The 21,763-nt window shown below is 46.3% G+C and overlaps 1 protein-coding gene across 14 annotated transcripts in view; it reads right to left on the reverse strand.

The window, feature by feature from the left end:
• The window catches only part of fgd4a (FYVE, RhoGEF and PH domain containing 4a), a 340,499-nt gene that overhangs the window by 49,127 nt on the left and 269,609 nt on the right, over positions 1 to 21,763 (reverse strand). For all 14 annotated transcript variants that reach the window (XM_038779936.1, XM_038779947.1, XM_038779939.1 and 11 more), the window contains 3 exons: positions 14,636 to 15,137; positions 11,579 to 11,668; positions 4,751 to 4,899 (listed from right to left, as the gene is read on the reverse strand). In XM_038779936.1, the coding sequence (XP_038635864.1) occupies positions 4,751 to 4,899; positions 11,579 to 11,668; positions 14,636 to 15,137 (741 nt within the window). The remainder of the gene's footprint in view (positions 1 to 4,750; positions 4,900 to 11,578; positions 11,669 to 14,635; positions 15,138 to 21,763) is intronic.

Consider the following 21,763-nt stretch of genomic DNA (forward strand, 5'->3'; position numbering starts at 1 on the left):
CTGAGGATCAGCAAAGATTATGTTGAATGGCGGAGCATGCTCGGAGGGCCGAATGGCCTACTCCTGCTCCTGTTTTCTATGTTTAATTCTGTTACTGCCCATTATTCTCTATTTCCAAAATGAGTCATTTGAATGCTTATTAAAAAGGTGCAAAAGCTATGTAAGAGTAAGAGCGACACAAAGGTCACTTATGTACCTTATTATGCAAAACGGGAAATGACATTATAGGTCCATGTTTAAAAAAAATTCTTGGAAGAATTAGCGACTAAAATTCATGTTGAAGTAATCTGTCAAGGAAGTCAAGTATAGTTCCATAAAACACAGTCTCTGGAACTCAAACAAAGGCGCATGTATAGCAAGGGCGGGGTTGCAAAGAGGATTTTTCAATATGAAATACAAATTTCCCAAAACTAACAAGAAAAACATGAACATTTTCTATGAATACATTTAAATGTTAAATTCTTTTTAACATGTCTAAAATAATATTCTGTATACTTTTAGGGTTGCATTTTGTGACAGAAAACGGAGAGGTTCAAAGGGACATAGCACAATTTTGGAATGAAGTTGATAAGCTGAGAGCCTTGTGACTAAAAAAGTATAACAAGTATATATTCTCTGTTACTGTTTGTTCCATTGTTACTCACTGTGTTATATATTGTTGCTCTTCCGTGGCTCCGCCCCACTGGGTGTTGTATATAGTTGACTGATCTGTAGCCCTGTCTCCAGTTTGGGTTCAGCAGGAGCCAGGCTACAGCTTAGAGTATTAAAACCATTACTTTGTTTTCTACAACTTGCCTCGTGTGTAATTGATGGTGCATCAGCTACATGGGGCCAAAGGCTTCACTGGGTCGAACATACCCTGGGGCTTCTCTTAGCTCCAATCTCCCCAGCAGCAGAAAGATTACTAACCTTCTGCTGCCTCCTCCAGCTCTGGAGTCATCTGAGCAACCACTGGTCACCAGAGGCTGCTGTGCACTCAACAGCATGGAGCTAGAGCAGCACCACGTCAGCTGCATGGAGCCAAGTCTCCTCTTTGCATGCTCATTATGGGCTGTTGTTCACTCTGCCACTTGAACTGATCTGTGTGACCTGTTAATCAAGGGCGGCACAGTAGCATAGTGATAGCACGGTTGCTTCACAGGTTCCAGGTTCGTTTCCCGGCTTGGCTCACCGTCTGTGTGGAGTCTGCACGTTCTCCATGTGTCTGCGTGGGTTTCCTCCGGGTGCTCCGGCTTCCTCCCACCATCCAAAGATGTGCATTGAGTGGATTGGCCATGTTAAATTGCCCTTAGTGTCCAAAAAGATGAGGTGGGGTTGCTGGTTATGGGATGGGGTGGAGGTGTGGGCTTGGGTAGTGTTGGAACCAACAATTCTACGGACACGTGCTTGTAGGATTAGAATAGCGGTTTTAATATACTTACAACAGAGCCAACCTGTTAGCCGTTGAACTTTCGGTGAACTGGCCGTCTGACCCTGTGGCACTGATCTTTATACAGCAGCTCCCGGGGAGGAGTCCTGGGCGGAGCCAAGGGAGAAGCCCAGTACAACTCTCGAGTATTCCCAGAGCTACTCCCCCTGGTGGTCAGGTAGTGCAACTGCACTTACAATATAGACACATATACATACAGATTATAATACCGTGTGAATCACATTCACCACAGGTAGGATGCTCTTTCCGAGGGCCGGTGCAGACTCGAGGGGCTAAATGGCCTCCTTCTGCACTGTAAATTCTGTGATTCTATGATTTCCCAACCAGGGTCTGCCCCTGCTCTGAGGCTGGATAATTTATTAACCATGGTACATTCTGTACTTTAAATGTTACATCCCCACAGGCACCAACTTGCAAGAGCACACAGACAAAAATCCAAAAATATTGCTTCCCTCACAAATGTACAAAGGGGATATGGGAATAATCAATTATTTATTGTTTTCATTTCTTGTTAACTTCAACATTAAGGTTTCTAAATAAGGTTGGTATGAGATTCTACCGCGAGAAAGTAAACCCTGAGCAGCTAAAGAAGCTCATTCCAACACCAAATGTTTTTCTTGTCCCTTGACACACCCAGATTAATGTTATTCCATATATGCACAGACGTTATAATCAGGGTAGAATTACATTACACAACATATTTACAGTGTATATTAATCCATCCAGATTTACAACTTGGAGGGACACATATGCAACACATCTTTAAAGAAATTGAAACTTTGATGAAAGTCGGAGGGCCATTGAGCTGGATGAAAAGGGTAGAGAAACAAAGGAGAGAAAAAAAGAACTTATATAGTACCAAAAGCAGCTAAGTCGGGGGGATGTGGAGGTGGGGGGGGGGGGGGGGGGGGAGGAGAAAGTTTGATGGGGAGTGGTTTCTGGTGGGGTCTAATTAGGGGGTTATTGGGTGGGAGATCTGGATTTGCATTGTGGGGGCAGGAGGGGGGGGGGGGGCTACCAATAGACTTTGGCATCTCTGTTATGAACTGACCCCCTTGACCCACTCCGAGGTTCACCGCATCACAGCCATACTTCAAAATACCTGCACCAATTCATGCCCGCGTAAATCGCGGTTGAGAGGCCGGGAGCATTATCGGGGAGGGGGGGGGCTGTAAAATTGGGCTTCCAGCTCGTTAATCGGATGCAAGTGGGTGGAAAGGACCAATTTGCATCATCCCACCGGCGCAGGGCGTGCATCTTGCTGCCGCCACCAATGGGGGACCAGAGCATTGGACGAGATCGGCACCCGGTGCCAGTCCCGTTTTAAGGCCGACACTCGATTCTCTGTCAGATCAAGAAACCCGGTACTGGCATCGGGCGATGGAGAATCCACCCCTAAGTCTCATCACCATTTACCAAAATACAGTAGAAAAATAAAGGTGCATTCAAGATTATTAGGGGACACAAAGAATTTTGCAGTCGTACAAACTAATAACACTGAACATGTTTATAACAGGGCAAAAATAGGTCATACAAAGTTTTCTTGGGTGATTGGAGTTTTGGGGTACAACTGACCTAAGCAAGCAACCTCTTTCACTAGAACATTGTCAAGGGCAAGTAGTGCAGTCTAACTTTAATAATAATTTTTGTCTTTTATGCAAATTATGCACTCACCATTTAACATGTCGAACACCAATTTGTGCTCCCAATGTTGTCTTGCCTTGTAATTACCAGTAAGTCACTGAAATAATACTTATCTTTCATAAGTGTTTCCTTCAGTAAAAACGCTCCTTTAAATGGGCCTTGAGAATGTGGTGGTGAGCTGCCTTCTTGAACCTCTATAGTCAACGTGGTATAGGTACATGCAGAGTGCTGTTAGGAAGGGAGTTCCAGGATTTTGATCCAGTGATTGTGAAGGAACTGCAATATAGTTCCAAGTCAGGATGGTGTGTTGCTTGGAGAGGAACTTGCAGACGGTGGTGTTCGCTTGCGTCTGCTGCCCCTATCCTTCAAGGTGTTTGGGTCTTGGGATTTGGATGAGGCTGTCTTGGTGAGTTGCTGTGGTGCATCTTGTGTAAAATACACACTGCTGCTTTTATGTGTTGGTGGTGAAGGGATTGAATGTTTAAGTTGGTCAATGGGGTGACAATCAAGTGGGCTGCTTTGTCCTGGATGGTATCGATCTTCTTGAGGATTGTTGGAGCCATGGTCATCCAGGCAAGTGGAGAATATTCCTTCACACTCCTGACTTGTGCCTTCCTGATGGTGGACAGGCTTTGGGGAGTGAGGAGGTTGAGGTGATAGCCTCAGAGTTCTTAGTCTCTGATCTGCTCTTGTAGATACAGTATTTAAATAGTTGTTCCAGTTCAGTTTCTGGCCAATGGTAACCCCCAGGATATTGATAGATGGGAATTCAGTGACGGTAATGCCATTGAATGTCATGGGGAGCTGGTTAGATTCTTTCTTGCTGAAGATGGCCATTGCCTGGTACTTGTGCGGTGTGCATGTTACTTGCCACTTATCAACTCAAGCCTGAAGGTAGGCCTTGCAGCACAGGGACACGCCTTGCATCAGCATCTGAAAAGTTACGAATAGTGCTGAACATTGCACAATCAGCAGCAAACATCCCCATTTCTGACCTCACGATGGATGTTTGGAAGATCATTGATGAAGCAAAACTGAAACTGCTTTGGTCATATTTAGATATGTTTTTATATCTTGCATACATCATCCATCTAAGATCCTCCATTTACATATAGCACCTCAAATCCACAATATTAACAAAAGTGGCTTTTGTGCGCGATACTGAGCCACACAGATCAGGAAAGACTCGGGTGTGATCCCTTGTTTGTTAGCTGAGTAGCATTTGGACATTGAGTTTGGCAGACACCCTGGCTCCTGAAAGGCTCCAACTTCAGATAATCATCAAGGACAGAGTGCATGTATATTGGCGAGCATACGCATCTGATTCCTGTGATGTTTCCCACATCGTTATGCATTTTGTCAACATTCTTTATTTAGTATTATGCACGTAGAATTTGTAAGTGTCCTAGCACCAAGTGACTGCTTGCATTTGGTGACACTACAGCTTTTGGGAGAGGAGGAAATCACTCTAGTTCTTTTTCCACTTCCCAGGAGAGCTCGGTGCATCATTAATGCACCCCGCACTTTCTGGTAATTCATTGCTGGAAGATGAATTACAATCTTGCACTACATTGCACTATCTTACACACATCAAGAGAGCCTTTCAATTAAAAAAAAATCTTTGGTAAAAGTTAATGGTACAGGACAATAAAGTTAGAAAATTTTGAAACAACTCACCACAGATTCATGCGGGTTTCCAGTTCTGGCAGCAAGAACTGACTGTGGAAGGTGTAAATGGATGAAATGTTGGAGAATATTTTGGTTACTACCTCTGCAGGAAAGGAACCCTTGCTATTGGCTTCCTCTAGCAGTTTAGCACAGAAAACCTGTAGAAACAAGTCAAATAAAGAATTAGCTTTGATTAACCATGTTAATATATATGCTCTATAAATGAGCATTTATATTTAAAATGTTGGGTCCAAGTTCAATATGGCTCCACAAAGCAGGTGGCGTTAATATTTTATATGGGCAAGAGGTGAAATAATCCCACTTGTCTTGTGATGGATTCATAACATATTCTGTTTGCAATGCAGCCTAAAATGTATCTTGTCGATAGCCTGAAACGGAGGTTTCAAAAATGTGGCTGGGTTGCAGTTTGCTGCAAATGATTTGAGTACGACTTGGGCTATTGCGAAGCAACCATTGATTACCCCGAGGAAATTGTGTCTCATTCACTACAGGTTGTTCCTTGTCTGGCCAATTATCTCCAGGCACAATGAAAACCCTTGCAATTCTCACATTTAAGTGTCCTTCAATTGCCTAAATAGCCCTTTAATCTAACTGTTCAACTGAAGCTGCTGGGTGATAGCGGATGCCAAATATCATGCTGCTGCCTTAATAATTAATCATTTCAGCCAGGCTGCTTTGCTCTCCATCCTCACAACAGCTGCCATGAAAATCTTGTAGCTCAGTAGATGGCACCCCTGTCTCTGAGCCAAAAGCTCTGGATTCAAGTCCCACTGCAAGACTTGTTGGCCACGGTGGGAACATTCATGATGTGGTTCAAACAGGTTGATAATCAGCCTACTAATCCTTCCAATGCTTCTCTAGTATTCCCCAAAGAACAAAAGCATGCATGAAGATATATGAAACAAAGAGCTGCTAAATCATCCATTACCAGTGATGTCATGCCGTCTCCAACCACCTTTACAGGTCTGTATTTGTGCAGACTATACATTTTCACTTGCCCACAATTTGAATTAACATTTTAATTTACTGTTCTCTCCAGAATACAGTTCAAAGTAGACATTAATGTTCCTTTTCTTTCCTCTCTCATACCCCATTCTCCATGTTTCTCTTCTCTGTGCATTGAGGCTTGCTGTTGTGCAGTTTCTTTGGGCCCTTTCTGTGGTGATATGTCTTTTTTTTTAATAAACAATTTTATTGAGGTAGTTTTTGGCTTTATAAACAGTTACAGACATCATCAGAAAGGAAGCCAAAAAGGGGCAAAAATGTGCAAACAGCCACGTACTTTCAATACTTCCACCGTAACATATTGCACCAGCCCGCTCCCCTCCCACCGGTACTACCCGCCATATTTTCCCTCCTACTCTACTCTACCCCCCCCCCCCCCCCTCCCCCCACCCCCCTGCTGACGCTCACTCTCCCGCAAAGAAGTCAATAAATGGTTGCCACTTCCGGGTGAACCCCTGCACAGATCCCCTCAAGGCGAACTTAATTTTTTCCATCCCCAGGAAACTCGACATGTCCGCAAGCCACCACTCAGTCTTCGGGGGCTTTGAGTCCCTCCACGCCAATAATATTCGTCGCCGGGCTATCAGGGAAGCAAAGGCCAGCACATCGGCCTCTTTCTCCCCCTGGACGCCCGGGTCTTCCGAAACCCCAAAAATTGCCACCCCTGGACTCATCACCACCCTTGTTTTTAGCACCTGGGACATGACCCCCGCAAATCCCTCCCAGTACCCCCTCAGCTCAGGGCATGCCCAAAACATGCGAACATGGTTCGCTGGTCCTCCCGCGCACCTAGGGCATTTGTCCTCTATCCCGAAAAATTTGCTCATCCGAGCCACCGTCATATGGGCCCGGTGAACGACCTTACTGTGGTGATATGTCTGTGAATAATATTGTCTGCAGTTAGCAAAGTGGCCTTCAACCAGCTGGTGGCGTCAGACCTTGGTCATGTGACGTGGTACACTTATCAATTGGTAGTAAGGGATGCAACAGGACAGTCGCATATCGAGTTCCAGAGCAATCTAGTCTGTATAGTATTCTGTATATTAATCCTTCCATAAAATAAAGGCTAAATCAATAAATCATCATTCGAGTTAAGTCATCAGCAGTTCTGGGAGCACCACTGCAATAGCAAGACAACAGAACACAACATGGTACCAGGTATGCAGAACATTTAAAGGTAACATGACGAGGCAAAACCAGCCAAAGAACAAAAAGAGAAGATTCTTCCATCAACCTGGTGAACTACGGCCACTGACGACTGAAAGCAACAAATGACGACATTCGAGATGGAAGGTTTAAAGGCACCCCACCCGCTTCAAGTCTCGGGTAACGTAGAAAAAAATTGGCGGGCTTTTAAGCAGCAATTTGGATTCTATGTTGTAGCCCTTGGCGTACAGGCACAGCCTGACGAGAGGCTTATTGCATTGCCGCTCACGGTAGCAGGTTCTCAAGCAACAGAACTATACAATACCTTTGCCTGTGACAGCGAAGAGGAGAACAAGAGATACGATGAGATGATAAAATACTTTGATCGGTATTGCTCGCTGAAAGAAAAAGCATGTAAACATCATACATTAAGTACCCGTGCCCAGAAAGAAGAGCTTCAATCAGAAAGCCAGATCAAGATGTGTCATGCAAGTGAACGGCTTCACAGCAGACCACCATACTCAACAAAAACGATTTTGGCGCCATTATGGAATAAGATGCCAGCGCCACCAGCACTGTGACGCAGTTCAATGCAGGCAGCCATTTTATGCGGCCGATCGGGTCCGCCATCTTATGCCATAATGTGACAACTGCCATGGCCCATGGCAATGTTCAGCATATGGAAAAATATGCTCCAGGTGTGGCCGAACAAATCACTTGGCGAAACAATGTTTTTTGCATCCTTCAGTGGGCCAAATCAGAGCAATTAATGCAGTGGAGGAGATGCCCCTAGAAGAGCAGTTCTTCATTGACCTAATTTCAGACAAAGACCAGAGCATTCAGACCCGAAAAAGTGAAGAAGTCCTTCTGAATAGTCGCGAGTGGCTGCATGGTCCAGACAGTGAGTGTGCAGGCGTTTACTGTGATTTGCAATGAGATATGCTCGTGCACCTCACTCGATGAGAAGCAAATGAAAGTCCAGACGAAGGACGACAAATACAATGAGGCGCTGGAAGAGCCAAAGGGAATTCCAGACTTCTGGTTAACAGTCTTCAAGAAGGTGTATATACTCAGTGGCCTGATACAGGAGCATGATGAGCCGATATTAAAGCATCTACAAGATGTGAACGTCAAATGTTCAGAGTGTAGGCAACCAATTAGCTTTACTCTGGAGTTTAAGTTTGAGCCAAATGAGTACTTTACAAACGAGGTAATTACGAAAGCACACCAGCTAGATTTGCGGCCTGACGAGCGTGAATTCTCATTCTGTGACAAACCAGAAATCATGGGATGCATAGGATGCCAGATTAACTGGAAGAAAGGAAAAAAATAGCACATTGAAGACTATTAAAGTGAAGCTGAAGCATAACTTCGCAGCACTTGCAAAACGGTTACGAATGACTCATACTTTAATTTCTTCAGTCCTCCAGAAGCTCCGCAGCATGGAATGTTAAATAAAGATTCTGCAGCAAGACTCGCTGCTGACTTTGTAATTGGTCGAATCCCTGTGTGAACACATAATTCCATGTGCAATGTCGTACTTTACTGGAGATGTCTTTGCCAATGATACTGACTCCGTTGATGAGAACGTTGATGATATTTACAAATACCATAAAGACGAAGTAGTAAAGGTTTGGATGATGAGCCGGAGCTGAACGAATATGAAATGCTAGTAAAGCTGTTTTGCGGGAGAGATGGCACCCTCTGTGAGGGAGCCTGTGCAGCGCCATGTCAGTGGTTTGGCAGGAATGACGAAGTGATCACAAGGAACGCCCAGCCTGCGTGAGAAGTGCGAACGCTCGGAGATGGCACTAGTTGAGGTGGATAGCGAGAGCAGTAGTAGATACCTCAGAGGAAAACGATGTAGCTCCAAACAAACTAAAAACAGAAGACATAGTACCCATTCTGGAGAAACTAGCTCCAGAAGCATACGGGGAACCATCGCAGCCCTATAAAAAGTTCCAGTAGTGGAGTCGCTGATACCCGAGGCCACTCCACTGAAGGAGGAGTAAGTGGAGCAAATGACGGCATCCATATGCAGTTCACTGTCGACGGATGAAACGTACATAAAGGTACATGACATGGATGAGGCACGGCCTGTATCTGTATGCAGCTCCACAACAATAGTTGATACGGAGCCTGGATGCAGTTCCACAGCGTTGGATGATATGTTATATACTATCACAAGATGAGGATGAGTCACTACCTGGTCACTCTGGGAAAGATGATTTGTGCATATTAATCTCGAGTGAAGAGGAGCCAGCACTTGGGGCTCAAGCACAAGGTGTAGGGACAGCGGCCTATGCCGGGGATGCTAATCCAACCCAGACACCAGAGTGCAATCCAACCCAGATACCAGAGTATGAGGCTCTGCAGCTGGTCATTGAAGGTGCTGATTTAACCACCACCACACAGTGCCTCGGGTGCACAACAACACGAGACGTCTCGGCAGATGACCCACAAACCACTGATTCCATGGCACAGGCCAGCAGTAAGATGGCTGCTACCAGAGCTAAACGAAAGAAGACAAGTTGTCACAAAATCGCTCTCAGAAAAGACAAGAGGAGCGGTCACAAAAAGGCACTCAAGAAAAAAGAGGAAGAGAAGGAGAGTTAGGAATACCACGAGTCCCACCGAAGACACCAAGCAAGAAAATATCAGCAATGTGGCCGACAGGCCGGAGATAACACAGCAACGCAACAGCAAAGAGCATTGCGCGAGCACACAACAATGCAGCAGATAAAAAGCATCGAGTAAAGAAAGGGAAGAAGTTGAAGATACAGGGATGGGCAACAAGAATACTGGATTTCAAGGTGTATCGCCTCAAAAGACCAACACGAAAACCAGTCTTCCAGAAAGCTGACAAGACTTCAGACGATTAGCGGATGATCCCGTCGGAGGTGCACAATGATCTGTGCACAAAGGACATATTTTGCAGACATATCATGTAAATTAAAGCACAGTTAAATCAACATATGTAAATTAAAGCTCAGTTAAACCTGTACTATGGATGGCACGGTAGCACAGTGGTTAGCACTGTTATTCACAGCGCCAGGGTCCTGGGTTCAAATCCCACTTGGGTCGCTGTCTGTGCACATTCTCCCCTTGTCTGCTTGGGTTTCCTCCGGGCCCTCCGGTTTCCTCCCACAAGTCTTAAAATACGTGCTTGTGAGGTGAATTGGACATTCTGAATTGTCCCTCTGTGTACCGAACAGGCGCCGGAGTGTGGCGACTAGGGGATTTTCACAATAACGTCATTGCAGTGTTAATGTAAGCCTACTTGTGACAATAATAAATATTATTATTATAATTATACATAAACATGTGTTAAAAGGTAATACAAATAATTTTTCTGTATATGGCAAAGAATGTTTCTGTACATAAGTGTTAACATCTCCAGAGGAAGAGGAACGTGGGGATATGTCTGTGAATAATATTGTATGCAGTTAGCAATGCGACCTCCAACCAGCTGGTGGCATCAGACCATGGTCACGTGACATGGTAGACTCATCAGTTGATAGTAAGGCATACAACAGGACAGTCGCACATCAAGTTCCAGAGCAACCTAGTCAGAATAGTATTCTGTATGTTATCCTTCCATGTGTTCATCAATAAATCATCTTTCTAGTTAAGTCATCAGCAGTTCTGTGAGCATCATTCTAACAGCAAGACAACAGAATACAGCACTGTCCTGTTGATAATCTGATTTTTCATTTGTGAGCACTCAAAGAATGTTTTGCAAGCTATTTAAACACTGGGGGAAGTAATCACATGAAATCAGTTCTATCTTCGCCTAACTTCTGCTTTTCAGCAGGGGTCAATGAATCACAATCAAAATGATCAAAAGCAAAAAAAAAAAATCAGATTCAATTTGTCCTGCTAATTAGCTCTTTTTCCACATTGCAATCCTCTCGCACTGCATGATTACATGCAGTCAAAGAAAGGCAAATAAAGTTTTGTTTTAATCTGCAACTTTAAACAAAGAAATTGAAAAGGAGATTAAACCCTTTTTCCTCTGCAGTTTATGTCTAACAAATCTCCAAGAAGATGCACCTTTTAAATAATTCAAGAACAAAGAAAATAAAAGGAGAGGAAAAAAAAGAAAGCCTTGAATTTATTGAGCCTTTCATTAATTCAGGACATCTCAAAGTGGTTTACGCCAATGGTACTTTTGAAGTATAGACAATATTATAATATAGGAAATGTGGCAGCCACAGTGAGATAATAGTAACCAAATTGTCACGGGCAGCACGGTAGCATTGCGGATAGCACAATTGCTTCACAGCTCCAGGGTCCCAGGTTTGATTCCCGGCTTGGGTCACTGTCTGTGCGGAGTCTGCACATCCTCCCCGTGTGTGCGTGGGTTTCCTCCGGGTGCTCCGGTTTCCTCCCACAGTCCAAAGATGTGCAGGTTAGGTGGATTGGCCATGATAAATTGCCCTTAGTATCCAAAATTTCCCTTAGTGTTGGGTGGGGTTACTGGGTTATGGGGATAGGGTGGAGGTGTTGACCTTGGATAGGGTGATCTTTCCAAGAGCTGGTGCAGACTCGATGGGCCGAATGGCCTCCTTCTGCACTGTAATTTCTATAAATAAGCATAACCACAGCTGTAAACACACTTGCAATAGGAAAGAAAGACAAATGCCAAACATATTAAGCACTAACCTGGTCTAGGAGGTGAAGTTTGCTAACATAAGCTTTCTCTGTTAGCAGAAGCTCATTAGCAATCTTGTATAGTTTCTCTTCATTTGTCTCCTATAAAGGAACACAATATACACGTAAATGTAATTTTAGGCTCAAATCGGTTAACATACAGCTGAAGGCACTCACCATTGTACACACTCAAATTCCGCAGCCACTTCAGACAAGAAGTGTCTGCGGAACTGTATGTGGAAATGTTGCAGTATCTTATTTCTCCCAAAAAATGCCGAAGTGTAATTTAGGGTGAGATTCCCCGGTCCGCCAGCTGCATTTTGCGGCACGGTTTGACCCCGCCTGCAGTGGGATTCTCCGTTCCGGCAGTCAGTCAATGGGGTTTCCCATTATGGCCACCCCATGCTGTTGGGAAACCCAGGGGCATGGGTGCGCAGCGGGAGGATCCCGCTGATGGAGAATTCCGCTATTCCGCTATCCGCCTGCAGTATGATTCCCATTTATTGGAACTTGCGTTTTTCACTATAAAAACCCACTGTTATTAATTTTGCCTCTGCGGAAAAATTTCAGATTTCATTTGGGGTGCTTTTTTCCCGTCGGCTCTGCCGGCGAGTTCCCCACTACTATTCAATGATACACTAATTTTTTCGGATCCTGGGGAGTTTCTCACCGGTTTAGCCCACACTTAGAATTTTTGTTAGCACTGGAGAACTGAACTCAGAGATTGGGCCGCCATTTTGAAAGGGCGCCCCGATCTCTCAGTGAGCTTGTGGGATATGGAGAAAATGGCATTGCGGTATAGATTACCCATGATCTTAGAATACACAAGAGGGGATGAGTGGCCTACTCATATGTTGCTGTGGCTATGGAAGCAGGACTGAAATGAAAAGCCATTGCTGGAGATGTGCGGTCTGTGACTGGATGGGAAAGAATTGAACTTTGTGAGAGGACTCCGTCACAGAGGAAGGTAGTGTGGTCAACCGTGTCAAGATGCACCACTCGGTCACAGCAACTTGAGGCTTCTGTTATAATTCTGGTAGATCCATTTTGATGCTGTGACAGGGATGGAAAACTCCACAGCAGAAATTTAAACAAAGATAAAAGCAAATTACTGCTGATGCTGGAATCTGAAACAAAAATAGGAAATACTGGGCAATCTCAGCAGGCCTAACAGCATCTGTGCAGATTAAAGGGAGCTAAGGTTTCGAGTCTGGATGACTTTGTCAAAACGAGAGAAACTGGAAATGCGGTCAGATTTATATTGTTTGGGGGGGGGGGGGGGGGGGGTGGCTGTAGCGGTGGGGGCCGATAGGGGCCTTGCGATAGCTGGAGATAGACAAGGATGTCGAGGACTGAAGATAAAACAAATGAAAATAGAGTTAATTAAGGTTAAGAAGGGTGCTGATAGTGGCACCTTAAGACAGTAAAATGGGTCAATAACAGAACAGAGGTGAGCAGTGTTGTGGTAGTATGGCTAGAGAGATCATATTACTGGAGAACCAGGCTGCCATTGGTACAGCAGCCTCGCTGCCCATTGGCCCAGGAAAGTCATGTGCCTCTCTGCCAATTGGTTGTGGCTGGTCATGTGACCCCCCACTGATTGGCTGAGAGGTTGGTAGCTCCGCCTACAGGGCAGGGTATAAGAGCTCGTGTTGGCTGGCAAGTGTGTAAAGGGAAACTCGGAACAGTTGGCCCAAGTGGAGTGGGAAAGGGGAAGGGAAAAGAGGGGGAAAAGGGGGGGAAAGGAAGGGGGAAAAGGGGGGAAAAGGGGGAAGGGGAAAAAAGAGTTGAAATGGCTACTCTTCCGATTAGGCACGTTACAACGAGAGCGCAAAGAGGTCGGAGAATCGCGACCATTGAATTTACTGTAAAGAAATAGGCCATTCGTCCCCTCTCCAAGAGCCTCCTTCAACCCTATTTCATCTAAACCTATTGATCTCTGCTTTTCTTTTATGCGTGGATCTTGCTCCCCTATATGTACAACCATACTACTTGCGTCACGAACAACTAATTAAAAATGCCTAGATTTAGTTCTCCATTGCAGTGAATGATGTGTAAACCAGGGCAGGGTGTACAAATCAGTGTTCACCTCAATCTACACCTACACCCCCCCGCCCCAACTTCAAATTCATTTGGTTAATTATATGCAATATGCATTGGTGGTGAGCAAATTTCTACTGATAGTACAATGGGGCGATTTTGCCCCCCCCCCCCCCCCCCCCCCCCCGTCCAGAGCAGCATAAGCGGCAATGCGGGTGCAATATCTCACGTGAGTCGGTGAGATCTCATTTCCCGATTTTCCCCACCCTGCGCCGGTTAGGTAACAAGGCTGACGCCCTAATGAACCTGCCATCACTGAATATTCAAACATTGCCGACGTGTTTACGGCCACTTTATAAAGACGGGATTCAGGCGAGATCATCTGCCGGGAGCGTCAAGGTATCTATGGCTGTTGGCACTGCCATATTAGCACATGTCACCACAACCAGGTTGGGACCGCCCTCATTGTCAAATCCCCCCCCTTCAAAGACATGATCCCCCCCCCCCTCCCCCACTGCCACACATAACAGGATTTATCTCCCCCCTCTCACCACCAAGTGCCTCTCCCTGGGGATATTGCTCTGGCACCAGACTGATGGTACAATAGGGGCGATTTCTTTCATCAGAGTAGCTGAAGACCTGGGCTGGAATTCTCTGGCCGTTGCGATTCACTGTTCCCGTCAGCAGCACATCCCCACCCGCAGGTGTCCCGGCAGCGTGGGTGGTTTCAGTGGGAAATCCCATTGACAAGGGCCGGGAGTATGGAATCCTGCCGTCAGGGAGCGGCGTGTTGCCGAGAAACATGGGGCTAGGGGAACTGGAGAATCCAGCCCCTGGTCTGAAACCTCGGCAGTGCATCCGGAAAGATACATGCCGGTCTTCAATCACAGCTTGACACTCTGACAAATTCTGGGAAAATTCCACCCGGTATCTTCTTTCCGGACGTACATTTGAAGCAAACTCACAAACTAATAAATTAGATTGTTTAACACTAGTAGCCCAAGAATCAGTTTTTAAAAGGTTCCTTACCTTCTTTTCTACATGCACTTCATTTTCTTTTTCTTTATCCTTGATTTCTCCATTCAAAATTCTTTTTGATTCCAGAACATTCTGTGTCTCCAACTGTGACTCGTCTTCGTGCCTTGCCTGTGTTCTGTGGACTGAATCGACTTCATCTGTTCTTGTGCACAAAGCTGTAGATGGCAATAGATTCAATTTGGCAGCATTTTTAATTTTGCTTGATTGCTTGTTATCCATCATTGAATCAGCCGTACAAATGCTGGCTTCCGTGATGCTGTTGTTTTGGCAATCTGCTGGAAGTGGTGCTACGAGTCCATTGGCCGGCTGAACACCTGTACTTGGAGCAGGTTCTCCAACATGATTTGATTTCCCGGTGTCTGCCCTCTGTCGCTGAAGTATAGGGTGGTCTGACAAGAATTTTGGTTGAGAGTGAATCAAATTTCTTGCAGAACTCCGGGGAGAGCGTGACCCACTTTGACCATCGTTTTTCTCGTCATTAGAGCTAGCTGGACTGTCAAAATATAAAGCTGCTGTTAATTCCCAATCACTGGTGGAATAACACTACAGTTCCTCTGCATACTACAACATTACAAAGAAGGGAAAAAAGATATATATGAGCTAGCTGGTTTCTTGTTTTTTGCATTCTGGCAATACAAAGTGATGCAGTCCTCATGCGGAAAAATGCATAATTTCTACAAAATAAGAATACACCTGCTAAAACAAGCACACTATGTAAGAGGACTGGCGAACTGAGATCAGTCTCTGTTGTATTGCGATAAGAGATTGCTTCTTCTAAGTATAAATAACTTATTTGCTACCATGAACTTATTTGAAACCATGCACTAATGGAACTGAAATAACGCATAATATTTTTTCTTTCTCGTTTACCTTGAAACTGACCCAGTTAAGATCCTGGCACTGTTCACAATCAAGCTCCAAACTGCAGATATTCTGGTAAATACAGACAGTACCATTCCTCAGACTAGTTATAAGGAGGTGTTCTGGTGTTGCAGGATGTATTGTTGATCTCCCTTCCCAGTAAATCAGTGCTTCCCTCGTACCCTTGATACAACAACCTGTGGTATGATTCATTGGTCCCCAGGTGCGGAGCCAGGCACAATGAGTGAATCGTGCAAAAGCCTCAAATTGAGCTCCACGCCGGACTGATTACGATACATCTGACTCACTCCACCCGACGCGATCTGGATCTTGTCCTCACTGGGCGAGATAGAGATCTGCATATTTTTAATGAGTCTAATGGCTCATTTAAATACCCAGATGCCGGATTCACTCGGCACTCAGTACTCGACGGCCGTGTGTGGGAGGTCTCGCCAGGGCATCAGTTAGTACTGGTTCATATTAGTGTGGACCAGGTGTAACGGCACCTGCGGGGTCCCCCAGGATATTGGAGTCACCCAGGTGGTCGGGGACAAGGTTACCGTGGTATCCTGGCACTCCCCCTGGCATCTGGGCACCTTAGCACTGCCAGTCTAGCACCCTGACACTGTCCCTTGGGAGTACCCACAGTCCCCGACTACCCGGGGGCTACAATGGTCTCTTGAGCTCCCTGGCGTGGTCATCACATCTGGTCTCCGTTTGTGGATAAATCAGAGCTCTTCCACATTGAACACCGTTTGGAAGAAGCATGAGAGTAGGGAAGGCACAGAACCTACTCTGGACGGTGGAGTTCAATGTCCATCACCAAAAGTATTTTGGTGAGATCACTACCAACTAAGCTGACCCAAGTCCTGAAGGATATATCAGCCAGAATGGGCCTGCAACAGGGGGGTCAGGGAACCAAGAGGGAAAAACCTACTTCTCATCCTCACCAATCTACCGGTCAGAGATGCACAGGTCATTATTGTCAGATTCATAGAATCATAAACAGTGCAGAAGGAGGCCATTCAAGTCTGCACCAGCTTGAAAAGAGCGCCCTACTTAAGCCCACACCTCCACCCTATCCCCGTAACCCCAGTAACTCCACCTAACCTTCACATCTTTGGACTGTGGGAGGAAACCGGAACCCCTGGAGTAAACCCACGCAGACACAGGGAGAACGTGCAGACAGTGCCCCAAGCCAGGAATTGAACCTGGGACCCTGGAGCTTTGAAGAAACTGTGCTAACCACTGTGCTACCATGTTGCCCTATCTTGACCAGCCCACCTATCTTGTGCAGATGAAAATCAGTCATCACACTAATGACATCCTCCATTGTGTCGTGTGGCACTCTGAGTGTGATAAACTTAATAAATTCAGTACAGGTACAGCTGCGTAAGGCTTGGCATTCATGAAGCATTGTGGGACAGCCCCAAAATTTGTTGCAATCCCCAAATGATAGTGAGGAGAATTTCGGAGAGAGGACTAGATTGGCTGCACCTTCGATGTGTCTGAATGTAATGTCCACGGGAACACGGGAGGGTTTAAACTAGTATGGAAGGGGGGTGGGTACCAGAGCAATAGGTCAGAAGGCGAAAGCATTGAGGGAGAACTAGGGAATAGGGCCAGTGTGGCTCGGAGGAAGAGCAGACAGGGAGATGTTGCTGAAAACAGCGGGTCTGGTGGCCTGAAGTGCATATGTTTTAATGCAAGAAGTATTACGGGATTAGTACTTGGAACTATGATGTTGCCATTACAGAGTCCTGGTTGAGGGAAGGACAGGATTGGCAGCTAAACGTTCCAGGATTTAGATGTTTCAGGCGGGATAGAGGGGGATGTAAAAGGGGTGGCGGAGTTGCACTACTGGTTAGGGAGAATATCACAGCTGTATGATGGAAGGACATCTCAGAGAGCAGCGAGGCTATATGGGTAGAGATCAGGGGCGGAATTCTCCACTCCCGCGATAGATCAGGAAGGCCGTCGTGAACTCGGCCGCTCCTCGCACCTAATTCACCCCCACCCGGGGGGCTAGGAGCGGCGCTCCGTAAATCTCGGCCGCCGGGCCTTGACGCTTGCGTCAAGGCGGCGCGCCGAGAATGACGCGACAGCGGCGCCTATGTGACGTCAGCCGCGCATGCGCAGGTTGGCCGGCTCCAACCCGTGCATTCGCGGTTTACGTCACGACGGCTGACGGCTCCAACCCGCGCATGCGCGGTTGCTGTCTTCCCCTATGCTGCCCCGCAAGATGTAGCGGCTTGATCTTGCGGGGCGGCGGAGGGGAAAGAGTGCGTCGCTTTGAGAAGCCGGCCCGACGATCGGTGGGCACCGATCGCGGGCCAGTCCCCTCCCGAGCACAGCCGTGGTCACTCACTCCCCTCCCCGCCCTCCACAAGCTTCAAATAAGCATTTGGCGCCCATGTTCACGATGGCAGTGACCAGGTGTGGTTGCTGCCGTCGTGAACCGGTCGGGAACGGCAGGCCGCTCGGCCCATCCGGGCCGGAGAATTGCCGGTCGCCGTGAAAAACAGTGAGCGGCGATTATTCCGAGCGGGGGTGGGAGAATCGCGGGGGGAGGGCCAGGGGGGCGTGTCGTGAGTTGTCCCGGCCTTCCTGCAATTCTCCCACCCGGCGTGGGGAGCGGAGAATCGCACCCCATGAATAAGAAGGGTGCAGTCACAATGTTGGGAGTTTACTACAGGCCTCGCAACAGCCAGCGGGAGATAGAGGAGCAGATAGGTAGACAGATTTTGGAAACGAGTAAAAACAACAGGGTTGTTGTGATGGGAGACTTCAACTTCCCCAGTATTGACTGGGACTCACTTAGTGCGAGGGGCTTAGACGGGGCAGAGTTTGTAAGGAGCATCCAGGAGGACTTCTTAAACAATATGTAGATAGGCCAACTAGGGAAAGGGCTGTACTGGACTTGGTATTGGGGAATGAGCCCGGCCAGGTGGTAAAAGTTTCAGTAGGGGAGCATTTCGGGAACAGTGACCACAATTCAGTAAGTTGTGAAGTGCTGGTGGACAAGGATAAGAATGGTCCTAGGGTGAATGTGCTAAACTGGGGGGGGGGGGAAGGTTAATTATAACAATATTAGACGGGAACTGAAGAACCTAGATTGGGGCAGTTGTTTGAGGGTAAATCAACATCTGACATGTGGGAGGCTTTCAAATGTCAGTTGAAAGGAATTCAGGACCGGCATGTTCCCGTGCAGAAGAAGGATAAATACGACGAATTTCGGGAACCTTGGATAACGAGAGATGTTGTTGGCCTCGTCAAAAAGAAAAAGGGCATTTGTCAGGGTTAGAAGGCTGGGAACAGACAAAGTCTGTGTGGAATATAAGGAACGTAGGAAGGAGCTTAAGCAAGGGGTCAGGAGGGCGAGAAGGGGTCATGAAAAGTAATTGGCAAATAGGGTTAAGGAAAATCCCAAGGCTTTTTACACGTACATAAAAAGCAAGAGGGTAGCCAGGGAAAGGGTTGGCCCACTGAAGGATAGGCAAGGGAATCTCTGTGTGCAGCCAGAGGAAATGGGCGAGGTACTAAATGAATACTTTGCATCAGTATTCACCAAAGAGAAGGAATTGGTGGATGTTGAGTCTGGAGAAGGGTGTGTAGATAGCCTGGGTCACATTGAGATCCAAAAAGACGAGGTGTTGGGCGTCTTGAAAAATATTAAGGTAGATAAGACTCCAGGGCCCGATGGGATCTACCCCAGAATACTGAAGGAGGCTAGAGAGGAAATTGCTGAGGCCTTGACGGAAATCTTTGGATCCTCACTGTCTTCAGGTGATGGCCCAGAGGACTGGAGAATAGCCAATGTTGTTCCTTTGTTTAAGAAGGGTAGCAAGGATAATCCAGGGAACTACAGGCCAGTGAGCCTTACATCAGTGGTAGGGAAATTACTGGAGAGAATTCTTCGAGGCAGGATCTGCTCCCATTTGGAAGCAAATGGACGTATTAGCGAGAGGCAACATGGTTTTGTGAAGGGGAGGTTGTGTCTCACTAACTTGATAGAGTTTTTCGAAGAGGTCACAAAGATGATTGATGCAGGTAGGGCAGTGGATGTTGTCTATGTGGACTTTAGTAAGGCCTTTGACAAGGTCCCTCATGGTAGACTGGTACAAAAGGTGAAGTCACACGGGATCAGGGGTGAGCTAGCAAGATGGATACAGAACTGGCTAGGTTATAGAAGGCAGTGAGTAGCAATGGAAGGGTGCTTTTCTGATTGGAGGGCTGTGACTAGGGGTGTTCCGCAGGGATCAGTGCTGGGACCTTTGCTGTTCGTAGTATATATAAATGATTTGGAGGAAAATGTAACTGGTCTGGTTAGCAAGTGTGCAGATGACACAAAGATTGGTGGAATTGTAGATAGTGATGAGGACTGTCAGAGGATACAGCAGGACTTAGATCGTTTGGAGACTTGGGCAGAGAGATGGCAGATGGAGTTTAATCTGGACAAATGTGAGGTAATGCATTTTGGAAGGTATAATGCAGGTAGGGAATATACAGTGACTGGTAGAACCCTCAAAAGTATTGAAAGTCAGAGAGATCTAGGTATACAGGTCCACAGGTCACTGAAAGGGGCAACACAGGTGGAGAATGTAGTTAAGAAGGCATACGGCATGCTTGCCTTCATTGGCTGGGGCAGTGAGTATAAGAATTGGCAAGTCAAGTTGCAGCTGTATAGAACCTTAGTTAGACCACACGGAGTATAGTGTTCAATTCTGGTCATCACACTACCAGAAGGATGTGGAGGCTTTAGAGAGGGTGCAGAAGAGATTTACCAGGATTTTGCCTGGTATGCAGGGCATTAGCTATGAGGAGCAGTTGAATAAACTCGGTTTGTTCTCACTGGAACGACGGAGGTTGATGGGTGACCTGATAGAGGTCTACAAAATTATGAGGGGCATAGACAGAGTGGATAGTCAGAGGCTTTTTCCCAGGATAGAGGGGTCAATTACTAGGGGGCAGTGGGTGCCTGGAACTCGCAGCCGGAGGAGGTGGTGGAAGCAGGGACAATAGCGATATCTTTTTTTTAACAAAAATTTATTGAGGTATTTTAGGCATATAGAAAAAATGACATTGTACAGTACAAACAAAAAAAGAAGTCAAGACACAAATTCCACATTAAACATATTGCAAACCACAGCTCTGTTCACGCACGGACCTGCCTCAATATCTCCCTACTCTACTCCCCCCCCCCCCTCCCCCCCTCCCCGGCAATAGTGGCATTTAAGGGGCATCTTGACAAATACATGAATAGGATGGGATTAGAGGGATACGGACCCAGGAAGTGCAGAAGATTTTAGTTTAGACGGGCAGCATGGCCGGCACAAGCTTGGAGGGCTGAAGGGCCTGTTCCTGTGCTGTGCTTTTTGTTCTTTGTCTAAGCAGATGCTCAGTGGTCCAACTGATTTTACACTGATTATACTTTGTTGGAGTAGGAACATAATAGGAGCAGGAGTAGACTATTCTGCCCTTCGATTAGGTCATAGCTGGTTTAATTGTGGTCTCAACCCCACCTTCCTGTCTTCCACCATAATCATTGACTTTTCCTATCAAAAATCTATCCTACTTTGCCTTGAATGAATTAAATGACTCAACCTCCATTGCTTTCTGTGGAAAAGAGTTCCACACGACCCTCAGGGAAAAAAATTCTCCTAATCTCCATCTTAAAATGGAGACCTCTAAACTTTGTCCCTATTCCTAGTCTCTCCACATGAGGAAATATTCTCCACTCTTTCAAGATCCCTTCGGATCTTATATGTTTCAGTAAGGTTCTGATTCTTCTAAATTTCAATGGGTAGAGAACCAAACTCTTCAACCCTTCTTTATAAGTCTTTCATCCCAGGAATGAGTGATACAACTAAGTGGCTTGCCAGGGAGCAGTCAAGGGCAGTTAAGAGTGAACCACTTTGTGTTATTTTCATTTCAGAGCCCCGAATTTAATTTGGACCAAGAATCAGATGGACAGGATGTGAGGCAGGCGTTAAAAGATCTTGACTTTGGCAGTGCGAGGTCTGGACAAATCCAACTCCTGGCCTTTAGTTTCATGCCCCTAAAACAGATGGGAAGTGGCAGCTGGCTTGAGTATAATTTCAAATGGCAGGAATCTTCAGGTCGGGGTTGAACCAGTTAGATAGGTCATGGGAAGGGGTTGTCAGGAGGCTCTTAGTTCAGGAATCGGAACTGGTGTTGGGGGTGGGATGGGAGCTAGGCCACGGGATAGTAGAAATCACCTTGTGGTGCCTACAGGAG

The sequence above is a fragment of the Scyliorhinus canicula genome, chromosome 20 (genome assembly GCF_902713615.1).
Source record: "Scyliorhinus canicula chromosome 20, sScyCan1.1, whole genome shotgun sequence".
NCBI classification, from domain to species: Eukaryota; Metazoa; Chordata; class Chondrichthyes; order Carcharhiniformes; family Scyliorhinidae; genus Scyliorhinus; species Scyliorhinus canicula.